This window comes from Mercenaria mercenaria, chromosome 15, assembly GCF_021730395.1.
Source record: "Mercenaria mercenaria strain notata chromosome 15, MADL_Memer_1, whole genome shotgun sequence".
In the NCBI taxonomy this organism is placed as follows: Eukaryota; Metazoa; Mollusca; class Bivalvia; order Venerida; family Veneridae; genus Mercenaria; species Mercenaria mercenaria.
Window position 1 is genome coordinate 52,353,793 of NC_069375.1, and position 14,200 is coordinate 52,367,992.

General features: G+C 35.9%; 3 protein-coding genes across 5 annotated transcripts in view; 1 reads left to right on the forward strand and 2 right to left on the reverse strand.

Annotated features, from left to right (window-relative positions):
• The window catches only part of LOC123554575 (tRNA-splicing endonuclease subunit Sen15-like), a 30,010-nt gene extending 26,905 nt beyond the window's left edge, over positions 1-3,105 (reverse strand). For 2 of the 3 annotated variants that reach the window (XM_045344832.2, XM_045344815.2), the window contains exon 1: positions 3,001-3,105. The gene's annotated coding sequence lies outside the window, so the exon portion shown is untranslated. Of the gene's footprint in view, positions 1-2,992 lie in introns of all 3 variants that reach the window. The other variant, XM_045344824.2, reaches the window with a different exon arrangement.
• A 118-nt stretch (positions 3,106-3,223) lies between these two features.
• Positions 3,224-5,087, forward strand: LOC123554566 (uncharacterized). The gene is made up of 2 exons (XM_045344802.2): positions 3,224-3,508; positions 3,871-5,087. Exons 1-2 carry the CDS (start codon positions 3,349-3,351, stop codon positions 4,842-4,844), a joined length of 1,134 nt encoding a protein of 377 aa, XP_045200737.1. The 5' UTR covers positions 3,224-3,348; the 3' UTR covers positions 4,845-5,087.
• A 165-nt stretch (positions 5,088-5,252) lies between these two features.
• Positions 5,253-14,130, reverse strand: LOC123554590 (crystallin J1A-like). Its single transcript, XM_045344843.2, has 8 exons — positions 13,989-14,130; positions 13,269-13,445; positions 12,724-12,822; positions 12,001-12,099; positions 11,580-11,736; positions 10,644-10,834; positions 9,205-9,344; positions 5,253-6,590 (listed from the first exon to the last, which is right to left on the reverse strand). Exons 1-6 carry the CDS (start codon positions 14,053-14,055, stop codon positions 10,645-10,647), a joined length of 789 nt encoding a protein of 262 aa, XP_045200778.1. The 5' UTR covers positions 14,056-14,130; the 3' UTR covers positions 5,253-6,590; positions 9,205-9,344; position 10,644.
• Between the last annotated feature and the right edge of the window lie 70 nt (positions 14,131-14,200).

Sequence of the window (14,200 nt, forward strand, 5' to 3'; positions counted from 1 at the left end):
TCGAAATGTTATTTCAAATAATACAATTAATAATAAAAACCATTAATAATAAGAACAAATAATGATTATATTATTAATATTAAATTTCTACCATTATTACCATCTATTATCATTATTATTATTATTAATTGTAAATAATATTTTGAATATTTTATAAACCATAAGTCTCATTTAAATCTTGGGTCTTAAAATATAGTACAAAATCAGTGACATAATAAAAACATTATCACTTCACTCAACCATCCATATAGACATTCACACCTTTTGTTCTTTACATATAGTGTCTGCAAAATCCAATATCCTTCTTTACCTAGTTTATTAGTTTATTAGAGTCTCTATCACATACATACAATAACAATATACATTTACAAACATACATATAATAGTACATAACTGTTCTATATAGAACTATTAGAGACTATACATTATACATTTATTCATCGTTAAAACAATTCTTCTATTAAAACCACTTCTATATAAACTAAGATATATTGTACTGTCTAAAAGCTTACTGTTATGTACACATGTTCATTATGAAATATGTACTACATGTGAGGACAATATCATGGAGGAACCAAGATTCCGACTCATTCTGCCCCGAAGCATTCATAAGAAGACAACAAACAATCTTGATTCTCCCACAACATTCTCCCACATTACTTGCACAAAAATGTCTGACGCCGTTGTAAAATTAAAAAGCAGGTTTTTGCACAATCTCTTATAATATCATCTGACATCTGTAAACAGAATAATGAATTTTTCTTCCTCTGTCATATTTCCAAAATCTACATTTAGATGTACAGCTTTTTCAAATAGTAAATTACGTAGATCATTATACATTGGACAAAAGAACAGAGTATGTATTTCATCTTCAACTAAAGACACACAAAACGGACAAGTTCGAGCAGCAACAGGCAAGTTTTCATACCGCCCAGTTTCAATTCTCAACGGGGCAACACCGGCTCTAAATTTTGCAAAGGCAGCCCTGTGAGATCTAGACATAATGAGTTTACAATAAGTTTCTACACCATAATCCTGTTTAATTAACTTATACTTTCTTAACTTATTACCTCCTCTTCCATTAATGCTATTGACATTTTGTAACCAATTATTTTTAAAATCATTCATTATGTAGTCTGTAACTTTGGTATTGAGTTCTCTTTTATTAATAGTTGTCTCATTATTTACAATAAATTCTGAACAATTCATCTTACGTAACAATGTTTTAACTCTAAAATTCCAATTCCTACATCTGTAGTTACCAATCTTGTCTAGATATACAAAAATTCTTTTATTCAACCTGTTATTATCCATTTTACTCATACGAACAATGAAATTATCAATGCTAATCCACTGTCTAGCGAGTGGCGGTGTCCAGCCCATATCGCCTGCTACTGCACTGGTCGGCGTATATCGCCCTACACCGAGGAAAAACCTCATAGCCCCATGCTGAATAGCATCAACACAGGAATATGACCTTTCCCCCCAAATAGAGGCACCGTAAGCAATAACCGGCCATACAAGACTATCATATAACTTAGAAAATACATCGAAAGGCATACCGCCTAATTTATTATATCTAGCAATAAGCAAGCCTAGAGCTCTACCAGCAGACTGTGCAACAAATTTTGCAGTTATTCTATAGTCCAAATGTTCAGTTAGAGTAAGGCCTAAATAAACATATTTATCAACAACAGCTAGTGTATGTGGGCCACAGCAAAAAGCAATATTACTTCGAGGTTCACTCTTTGTCCTGAAATGGATAACTTGGCTTTTTGTTGCATTGACAGACATATTATTTGTCTCGGACCAGACACTAAGGACATCAAGCAACAACTGCAAATCTGTCTCACTCTCCGCTACTAGAACAATGTCGTCGGCATACAAAAGTATACATAGCTTTTCGTCTTCACCCATGTCTATACCAACATTCAGTAGTTTAACATTATTTACTAGGTCATTTATGAACAGATTAAACAAAATTGGGGCTAAACTACATCCCTGACGTAAACCTGTCTTCACATTGAACCAATCACTATTGACCCCATTTAGTCTAATACAAGACTTAACTGAGCTATACAAAGATCTCAAAGCATTTAACATTTTTCCTTTCACTCCATAGTTATACAATTTTTCCCATAACTGATTTCTATCAATCAAGTCATTATATGCTTTTCGAAAATCTATGAAAGCGCAGAAGGTTGACAATTTTTTCTTAATACGACTATCAACTAAGTTGGTTAATGACGAAAGGTGATCAACAGTGCTCCTATTTTTCCGGAACCCGTTCTGTTCATCAGCCAGGATATTGTTATCCTCAACCCATTTTGACAACCTATAGTCGAACTAATCCGACGTATACAGTTTGTTTTTATATTGTGACGGTCAAACTGTAACAAACTGTATCAAACTGCGGTGGCTGCAAAAGTCAGAAATTAAAAAGCAGTCACTCAGCGACAGTAAGCTTGTCTAGACAACCTATTGTTTAACACTGCACAGTACAATTTATACATACAAGGTGCTAAGCATATCCCACTATAATTCATAGGGTCTCTTGGGTCTGCAGTATTAGACTTAGGTATTGGGTTGATGATACCCGCCTACCCCAGTCTGATGGAACATATCCAGTACTAAAACAATTAAGAATTGAATAATATATAAGGCAGATGTACAAGTTACTAAAACTAGTTTTCCATTTATCAAGAACAACATTTACATCTGTTGAGATAACATTATCATCTGTAATAACATCAAAAGGAATAGATGTTTTTGAAGAAATACTTATTTTACCTATTCTCTTCCAAAATTCAGAACCATTACTATTAGCTTCATTTAAAATATCATTTTGTACCTTAAACCAGTAAAACCTCTTAGCCTTTTGTACCAATTTATCAAACTCTTTCCTTTTTTTTTACATAACATGCCTTTAAAATTGTTTTATCATGAGCATTTTTACACTGCAACCATCGCTTTTCATGTACACACATAGTACCTATGTACCTATGTTGTCTGCAAAATCCTTCTTTGTGTATAGTGTCTGCAGTACTTGTCTGCAAAGTATTCTGTTCCCGCACATGTATTGTTTGGAAATTCCCCTGTCTAAATATATGTCAATCTCGTGAGAAATTACGTGAATTATCAACCAATCAACAACCGATTTATTTATAAAGTACTAACCGAAAATAGTAAATTGCTAAAAATAGTATATTACATTATGTTTACCAACAGTGGTGCAATATCCAAACTGACAGGTTCAGCAAATTTAAGTCAGAGTTGTGCAATTTTTCTTTATTCCGCCCTTTGGCGGCGTCTGAAAAAGGTCGAAGGAAGTTTCTAGATAATTAAGCCATGTGTTGTGCAGTAGAATATCCCCCGTTGTCTCAGAAAATGGGCATGACAGATCGCGGATGTTTATTATATGCGTTGGCAACGAAAAAGGAGAAAGTGAAAGAAAAAATAAATTCACTGAAAGAAAGAAAAATACAGGCGAAGGAAGATGTTAAAACAGGTATATATCTTTTTATCTATTATTATCCATTTCGGCTTAAAATTATAAAAGAAAGAAAAGATTTTATTGTAACTAAAACTATTAATTTTATTAATTACTTTGACCGTTGACATGGTCCTGAACCACAGATCAACATATATATCTTAACATTTGTGAAGACCAGTCATATTTGTCACGACACATATACTGTTATGACTTCTTGGCCTTTTTCAAGATGCTTATATTGATAAAAACATCAGCAGGGTCTGTCAAAAATAGAATTTCAAAGATCCTACTCAAACCCGGCCTGTACTCAGTAGTAGAGAATTTACATAGCTTAGCACACAAAACAACTTCTATTGACAACGTGTCTCTTATTTTAGAATTACAGGAACCAAAGACGGACATTCAAGAAAAAGCAGAAAAGTGCAAAGAATCCACGATGGCAACTGAAGTAGCCGACAATAAGGAAAAGGGAAAGAAGAAAAAATGGAAGTCAGTTCCTTTGACAGACCTTGGATTCAACATATCTCTTTTCCCAAGGCCAACTCGGCCCGAGCGTATAGACCCTGAGGAGGAGGCCAGAATAATTGACCAAATAGAAAATGAACTTGAAGAATATGATTCTGTTGTTGAAAAGTACAGGGAGTTTGACACAACGGAAACCGAACTGTTTGAGGGAAACTGTAAGAAAAATGACAAACTTGCGAGGAAAGACAGAGATAGAAAAGTTAGAAAAGCTGGAAAGCAAGTGAAGGATAAGTACTGTACCAGTGTTAAGAATAACAAGGGGCGCGAAAAGCTTTTTATTCATCACCGCTTGTTCAAACTTATCAACCTTGAGGTTCAACGGCTGACACACTTTTTGCCTTCTCGGTCAAATTACAGAACGATTGACTTTAAATCTAATAAAAGTTCAGATGAAACCAAATCAAGATTAAAACCATATGCACCTATTCCTAGTAATCACCGACCAGCACCAGTTCAGAATCTACGCTTTGCACTTCAAAACACTAATGCAGCTTCACATTTTGATTCAAGCCTTGTTAACGTTTTAATAAATTTGCAGCATCGGGATTTAACACCCGAAGATTACGAGCTCCTTTTAAGACTTGATGAATCTGTCGCACCAAAAACTGTTGATAAGTCTTTGCTTGACAACTTCAAATCTGACATTGTTGATGACAGTTGCAGCGGTGATATTTGCCCAGTTTGTATGGATGCTTATGAAATTGGACAGAATAGAAAGTTTCTGCCCTGTAATCATGTCTTTCATGCTAAATGTATCGAGATGTGGTTGGAAAATTCTTCAAGGAATTGTCCTATAGATAATTTACCTGTTGATGAACCTTCATGACACCAAAAAGTACTTATTTTTTCATAATTACTTTATTTAAATACAGTTCAGACTTTACTTTCGTGGCATTTACACTATTGCTCTAGAAAACGCTCATAACTATTTATCCTTGTTATTACTGGAATATTTGTAAGTGCCTTTCAGTTAGTACTAATTGTTCGACTATAGCAAACATATACATTTCCTTTCATTGAACAGAACGATATACTGCTATTTCATTACTGAAATAAATTTGAAAACATTTATTTTGTTTTCGCCTTTTCCTTATACTTGGACACAAGAGCCAATGGATTTTACTATTAACAAACAGGCCGCATGTTATTCATGATATGTTTTTGGTATATTTACAAATCAACAAAACGGTCAGAGCATATTATGAAATAGTCAATTAAGGATAAAAAAAACCACTTCTAATATATGTCTTTAATATCCATTTACATCAATACATAAATCTAGAACATAGTATATACACATAAAAATGACATGCAAGTTCGTGTACATCTGCTTTTGTCCGTCTATTCGACTGATCTACTGACGGTCCGTCGCATCGTCATTTTTTAATTTCATTCGTTGTTTAGTAATTAATAATTCAATACCTACTGATTAATAAACGCTGTCATTCATAATTAGAAACAATCATATTTTGCAATACACATGTACACGTTTCTACCATATTATCTGGTATTTTCAATTGAACAAAGTGGGTCAGACTTCAGAACGTGCCAGCTTTACAAGCTTTATGACACAATCTTCATAAACACCTGACCTTGATCAACCGATCATACATACATACAGTAGATCTAAACTGCTATACTTTATATAATACTAATACATTGATTATTTAAAGACTTAAACCTAAACTTCTTAATGCATTACAACGAATCTGAGATAACAATACTGTAAGGCAAAAATGGTATAATATTAGTACATGTACAACATAATGTAATACCAGAAAAAAGGCAGTCTGAAAGACAGCTATATCCCCCGCCACTGTTATGGATAGTGAAAGGGTTGAAGGTATTGGCATTAAACATTCGAGTTGTGATCTTGACCTTAAGCTGGCAGGGTGAATTTTGAATTCTGCACATTGTCTTGATATGGGGAATATTACAGCCAAGTCATATTAAAATCCTTCAAGGGGTTAAGGAGATACAGAGCAGACATAAAATGGAAACCCTGAGTTGTGACATTGACCTTGAGCCGACATGGCTGACTCATGAGTTATGCACATCGTCTTGATGAGGTGATCATTTGGCCAAAGTTTCATGAAATTCCTTCAAGGGGTTTAGGAGATACAGAGCGGACACGATATGTTTACCCCATCACTCGTGGCGGGGGATTAAATAGATATTGCAATAAATAAATCTGATTTAATGAGATGATACAAGAAATTATCAATCAAAGCATACACACATTTATTACAAACAGATAAAATTATACATCCTGATTTAAATACCAACCAAACTGTCATATACAGTTGCAATATACCCGTAAAGCAAGTGAGCGAAACAAATACCCAAACAAATTTTATGAATGTAATAATATTACGGATTGCCTTCGAGAAAACGTTAAAATATCAAACTTAACTTAACTAGTTCTAGTTCGAGACCGGATTCCAATATCACTGTTCAGAAAGTAAAGAATTTAATCCAGTTTAATTTGTACGAGTTTCTCAGCTTGCTCGAGTATCTCCTGATATCTCAGCGTCTTTTCCTTCCAGCTTTCCGGGATACTTGACAGTCCATGCTAAATTAAACAAAAACAGCAATTAAATGATACATTTTTATACAACTCTGCTTTAAGGTACCTACACTCAAGAAAAGTAAAAACGCAACATCTATTTTTCGTCATACTCGTTGCATGACCTTTGTCACATTTGCACGTAGAGCTCACGTAAAATTAACATTCGGATACAAAAAAAGAGAGAATGACGAATATTGTTGAAGTCGGGACACCGTTAAAAATTATTGATAAGACGTTCACTAATAAAACAGTACGAGTTGTCTTTGTGAGGTTGACGTGACTGAAAATGTTGACGTGTTGATGTCACAAAAGGTTTCCTATATTGCAGTCTGCCCAGTATTGTTCCGATGACTCCACCTTTCCGAAATAACTGAATTGGTCTTGTGGCGTAACAATGCTTTAACCAAGCATTTATGTCTGCCGATACATGTTGGTAGTTTTTCTCTGTTTGATTTACATAAAAAAAAAATCAAATGAATTGAAACATGTCATTTTAATAACAAATGACTATATTATTATATAACTGCATAATAGTGCAAAGAGATGAACACCAAGCTTATAAAATAATATGGCACTTATTAAACACCCATTATTATATTGTCTGCAACTATTACGCATGTAAATCAAATGTTGGGTACAACTAACCCGACACATACTCGCACTGATATTTAGTGTGTGCCTGATCTTACCATCATAACCTGCATTTTCCAATATCACCTTATATAAAAAGTTGCTTAATTTTTGAAGTTTGCCAATTTTGAAGGCATGGTGGTTCATTACTTTGCAATCGACTTTTACATCCACAAACAGTTAATTTGCTATAGATTGTGCATTTAAATGAATTACAACAGAAGTACCACGTGGTGCACATGTGACAAAGATCATGCTTCGATTCTACCTATCTTACCTGCGAAGCAAGCAATACGACCACAAATCAACCTGAAATGCTACTCTAGAAGTTGTAAGAGCTCGTGATCAATATGAAACTACCTATCTTACCTGCGAAGCAAGCAATACGACCACAAATCAACCTGAAATGCTACTCTAGAAGTTGTTAGAGCTCGTGATCAATATGAAACTACCTATCTTACCTGCGAAGCAAGCAATACGACCACAAATCAACCTGAAATGCTACTCTAGAAGTTGTTAGAGCTCGTGATCAATATGAAACTACCTATCTTACCTGCGAAGCAAGCAATACGACCACAAATCAACCTGAAATGCTAATCTAGAAGTTGTAAGAGCTCGTGATCAATATGAAACTACCTATCTTACCTGCGAAGCAAGCAATTCGACCACAAATCAACCTGAAATGCTACTCTAGAAGTTGTTAGAGCTCGTGATCAATATGAAACTACCTATCTTACCTGCGAAGCATGCAATGCGTCCACAATTCCACCTGAAATGCTACTCTAGAAGTTGTTAGAGGTCGTGATCAATATGTAACTACCTATCTTACCTGTGAAGCATGCAATGCTTCCACAATTCCACCTGAAATGCTACTCCTGAAATGCTACTCTAGAAGTTGTTAGAGCTCGTGATCAATATGTAACTACCTATCTTACCTGTGAAGCATGCAATGCTTCCACAATTCCACCTGAAATGCTACTCTAGAAGTTGTTAGAGCTCGTGATCAATATGTAACTACCTATCTTACCTGTGAAGCATGCAATGCGTCCACATTTCCACCTGAAATGCTACTCTAGAAGTTGTTAGAGCTCGTGATCAATATGTAACTACCTATCTTACCTGCGAAGCAAGCAATGCGTCCACAATTCCACCTGAAATCATTTTTTTGTTTTTGGATTTAACGTCGCACCGACACATGATAGGTCATATGGCGACTTTCCAGCTTTAATGGTGGATGAAGACCCCAGGTGCCCCTCCGTGCATTATTTCATCACGAGCGGGCACCTGGGTAGAACCACCGACCTTCCGTAAGCCAGCTGGATGGCTTCCTCACATGAAGAATTCAACGCCCCGAGTGAGGCTCGAACCCGCATCGATGAGGGGCAAGTGATTTAAAGTCAGCGACCTTAACCACTCGGCCACGGAGGCCCCACTCTAGAAGTTGTTAGAGCTCGTGATCAATATGTAACTACCTATCTTACCTGTGAAGCATGGCATGCGCTTAACAACTAGCTGGAGTTTGGAAATTGTTACGTGGCTAATATAGTATCTTCCTAACATTTACCCTGCAAAATTTTTAAACTGTACATCATTCAATTTGGACAGCATCACTTTAATACTATTCGAAGGGATGTTCACTGGAAATTTATAGACTGGACAGCGATCAGTGCAGACCATGATATGTACTGGCTGATCTTTGTTCGCACTGATCGCAAAGGCAAAATCACTTGCCCACAGCAGGCTAAAGGCTAATTTACCTGTACAGCAAGGCATGCACTAATAAGCCGCCACGTGAAGTGTGAACACGTGTTTAATAACATCATTCTAACTGACATGTACAGCAAGGCATGCACTGATGAAGCCGGCACGTGAAGTGTGAACACGTGTTTAATAACATCGTTCTAACTGACCTGTACAGCAAGGCGTGCACTGATAAAGCCGTCATGTGAAGTGCAAACACGTGATTTATAACATCATTCTAACTGACCTGTGCAGCAAGGCATGCACCGATAAATCCACCACGAGAAGCGTTGCAACCTCCAGCACGGAGAGTAGTTTCAACACCTGAACGGTAGTCTTTACCAGTAATCACACCGTGTACGGCAGACTGAAAAGCTCCCGGGATTACTGAAACGGCAATTATTTCATGTATTTTATGAATTTCTCTATCTCCATCTAGACTATATATAAAAGCCATGGTGGTTTGAAGATTTCATTATAATATACGACGTTTTTGTCAAAATAAAACAAGAGATATCCCCATGATAGCCTGTCGGTGGTAACAAACTGGTTATTTAATTTTCAATTCCAGAAATGTGATGACTTTGCACGACCTTTGAAAAAAAAGTGAAAGTCATCTATGTTTTTACAAAGTTATGTACTCGCATTCTCCATTGACAGGAAACCGTTTTAAGCCCCAAAAGTCACTTTGACATTGACCTGACCTTATAGCACTAAATACGGATCATCTACTAATCACAGGTATTTACCCTGCAAATTAAGAAGGTCGTAGGCCCAAACGTTCTCCAGTTGGTTAGAGACCACCAATTGTTTTCCCATAGACCTACATTATAACAATATGGCGTGTACGGCCTTCCATACATCGAAACATGTATATCTAACTATATATTTTTCAAGAACTATCTTAGTTCTACCAAAATATCGGACGAAAATCATATGAATAGTGATACTTTATTTAAGTAATTTTCGTGTGAATCAGATGATCCCCTGTTTACATCGTTGGCATGGCCGGAGAAATTCGTTTGATAAAACTTTTTTTCAATACACATAAAATGTTGCAAATTTTGTCAAAATGTATAATTAAATACTGTAAATGCAGTGCAAAAATATCAATTTTGAAAAAAATAATCACTTCCTTGGTTTGTTTACATGACTGACCAATCAGAACGCACAGACGTTACCTTATTCCCAGGTATACACTTACCACATTCCCAGTAACTTTTTTTGAATTGGTGGTCTCTGACCAGTAATAAATCGGAAAATGTTCATCGAAATACGAGCTTTTACGCTTTGATCCAAAATTATTTGGGGGAGTGTAATTATAACATGCTGTTATCCTATGACGTTTGACGGCTGCAAACCTAACCCGTCTCCCATGATCGATTGGAAACCGTTCTTCAGTCTCAATGTTATTTACCTTATAACCCTCAAAATGATAGAATCAGTATATATCAGCCAAAGTGTCGCTGCGACCTTGACCTTTGACCTACTAATACCAGGTACATTCATCTACCATTGTATGAAGTATGAGTCCACCTAAGACCAACGCGATCTCCGGGTATTGCTCCGAAACCAACTTCAAGAGAACAACATTGTGGTTCACATCTAACAAGCACTAGGTCGAAATGTAATATCCTTTATTATCTGCAAGAACATACTCTGTTTAGTAGCAAAAGTTTTACATACCTCAGTCAATTCGAAAGGTTCGAGCCGTCTTAATGTGCGGCTCGTCCTTTTTTCTGAGTACTTCCCTTAAAAACGAAGCTAAGGCTTTATCTAGATCTTGCGCGTTTGCTCTATTCTGGTTGGTCAGATCTTCAATCACATGTTCAACTGCATTTTCCATCACACCATTCAAAATATAGTACTCCAACAATCTGAAATCAGAAACTGAACAAAGTTACCGGTATTGTATATTTTTAAAACATAAGCCACCTTGCCAGTCGATCAATTGTTTCAATAGTAAAGTTAAAGTCATTGTAAAATACCAAAATTTCATTTCGAACTTTTCAATGATTTTACTACGTTAGAACTTGAGTTTCAGATATGCATTAAATTTTGGTATTTTATTCAAGTCAAATTAAAAATGATCTTCAGACCACGCTAATGTATTACCAACGGAGAAGAAAACAGAGAAGTTTATGCGATAAATGTTCATTGTAGTCTCTTCTCATACGACAAAAGCGAGGTTTAAACGAGACTTGTGTTTTAACGGGCCGCAACACTCGCAGACAATTGACCAGTCGCTAAATGTCCGATCGCTCTGCTTTTTGGATGATGTGGTCCAGAAATGCGAAACCTTTGAAAAATAAGCTTCAAAATGAGTTCAGATTATTACTTTATTCATATTTCGTGAATTGTTCTTAGTTCTTGATATCATATATTTCTTCATTTTTTAGGGGTGGGTATGGACATCCGACCAGTAAGTATTTCAGTATGATACACATAGGTTCTGTGACTATTTGGGGGATTCTGTGCGATTTCATTATCAAGCCAATTCTTTCTGAATTCTTCAAATTTTTCTATCCTTCATCTATTTTTGAACATTCTCGCATACCAGAGGCCTACCATAGTTTCTCGGTCCGTCTCGGGATTTGACTAACAACTTAAACCGACACCTACCTTGCAGCAGCCAGTCCCACTGCCACACTGGTGTCTGAATTTTGAGTAGATCGGATCACCTCCTCCGCTCTATCTAGCATTTCAGGGCGACCCGCATACAGTGCTACCACAGAAACAATTCGTAAAGTACAGTCCATCTGTTCATCCTTTTCAGATCCTGCAATATTTCAACAAATAGGAATTGATATGTACATCACGGGATAATGATATTTCAACAAATAAGAATTACTAAGGGCATCGGGTAATAACGAGAGACTGTGATAAACTACTTTGACACCTGTAATCACTGATGTTACAAAATACTACCATAATTAAAATCATTAATTATTCTTTTGTCTATTAAATTAATCGGCATGCAACTGCAGAACAGTGGAGTAACAGGTAGACATGCAGTTACAACAACAAAAAATCAAGTTGTTACCTGTAGTTGGTTTCTCTTCTAATACATTCCTGATAAAATCTTTGATACTGAAATGTCTCCATGGTCCGTCTATAGGGTATGTGGTAGCTTTTTCTGCATCTGGTAATATACCAATGGACAAATTAAATTCAACCATTTACGTTATCGATAATATTTCAAGGCTTCTATAGAGTAACCCGAAACTTGCGCCTCCTCAGCCCCTCTCACTCCTTAGGCGTGGTTCCGTTGGTCTATCAAATGAGCTACCATGTTTCTATAGATCATGAATACATTTAAAGTGATACAAACACGACACGCCGTGTATGTTATAAATGCCATGATCTTTGAATTTCAATTAATTATCTAATGCTCACATATTTTTGAAATATGAAAAAACTATAATACTTTTAAAGAATGTTATTCCAAGAAAAATTATTCGAATTATAATGTATGTATATATGAGCCACGCCATGAGAAAACCAACATAGTGGGTAAGCGACCAGCATGGATCCAGACCAGCCTGCGCATCCGCGCAGTCTGGTCAGGCTCCATGCTGTTCGCTTTTAAAGCCTATAAAGCCTATTGGAATTGGAGAAACTGTTAGCGAACAGCATGGATCCTGACCAGACTGCGCGGATGCGCAGGCTGGTCTGGATCCATGCTGGTCGCATACCCATTATGTTGGTTTTCCCATGGCATGGCTCATATATTTTTTCGAATATATAACAGACTTGATGTCTTAACCTGTTTTGATCTTGTACACGGCGTTTGTAGGGTTCTCGTACTTTGATTTCGGGCCAAACCACTCAAATGTTGAATTCTTTAAATGTTCTACACACAAACCTGTAAAACACGCACGAATATAAAATTAAAAACTGGCTAAGATAACGTTATTTTTACTCTCTGATGGTCGCTTCTATTACAACAACATATAAACACCTCAGAAGATGAAAATTTTCAGCGAAGATTTGCCTTAAAATTTATATTTTAATTAATACAGATATTGATTAATATACCATACCTTATTACGAATCGAAATTATTTAATTTTACTGAAGTGGCTTGCCAAAACACGTGACTAAAGTAATAATTATACATGCAAGCCTTATATGACATATGTAGCAACAGAACAATAGGCGAAAACTAAAACAACCGTTAATCTATGTATTGTCACAGAAAGAATGAAGAATAGTTTCATAAAAAAATATTTAGGTCGTGTTGTTTAAGGAACCTGGCTGTTAGAGTAATGAAAACGATTTTCCCATGATACTCTTTAACACACTTCGTTACCTTTATTTTCGACGAGGGATTTCAGAACGACAAACGACTGGTCTCCATAGCAACTCTGGTTTCCAAGAGGTAGTTTGTAGAAGGGGTTTGCGGATGGTTCCCAAAACGCCACTTCCTCTGCATTTTTCAGCATGGCATCCAGTTTATCCACTTTGTAATTCCAGTGTATCGGCTGGGCTACAAAACAGGACATTAATAAGTTACAAAATCGAACTTAGGTTACAAAAGAGAACATAAGACTTTAAAACACAATTTATTATCATTACATAATAGCATTATGTCTAAATATTGTAACACCTTTTAAACATATCGTCTAGACCACAAAATATTAAAACAATGAAGTCATAAAAAAAAGAAAGAAAAAAAAAAAGAAACTTGTAACGTACTTCAGCAATATATATAGATACCTTGTATATGCAGGGAATGTATATCGCGGATGGCTTGAAAAATTAACAGTCTTAACTTTAAAGCATTATAACACCTTGTATTAAGGCAAACACAGTAATTAAGTCAAGAACCTAGACACAGATTAACATTTTTATATAGCTACAAATGGCTGCATAACATTATACCAGCTTAAAATACAGTAACAAGTGTGTGTATTATGCAAATTATATAAAAATGACTATTGAGAGTTTTTAGAAAAATAAATTTACGTAAAATAATTATAGAACAATAGCCTGTTATTCCTGCATGCATACGAAAAGAAAGTAAAAATACCTGCAGCGTCGGCAACCAAGGCCCCGACGACAGCTGCAATCCGACGGGATTGCAGTGCCGAGCTCATCTTGACTTGTGTCTAAATTCCAATCATTAATATCTGATACCTTAGTGTACAGTCGTCCTATTTTTTGACCGAACTGTTTACATTATCACTGTAAGCAGTGGTACGCGAGATTACAATTGCTGCGTACACAAAATTTCAGCCGGTC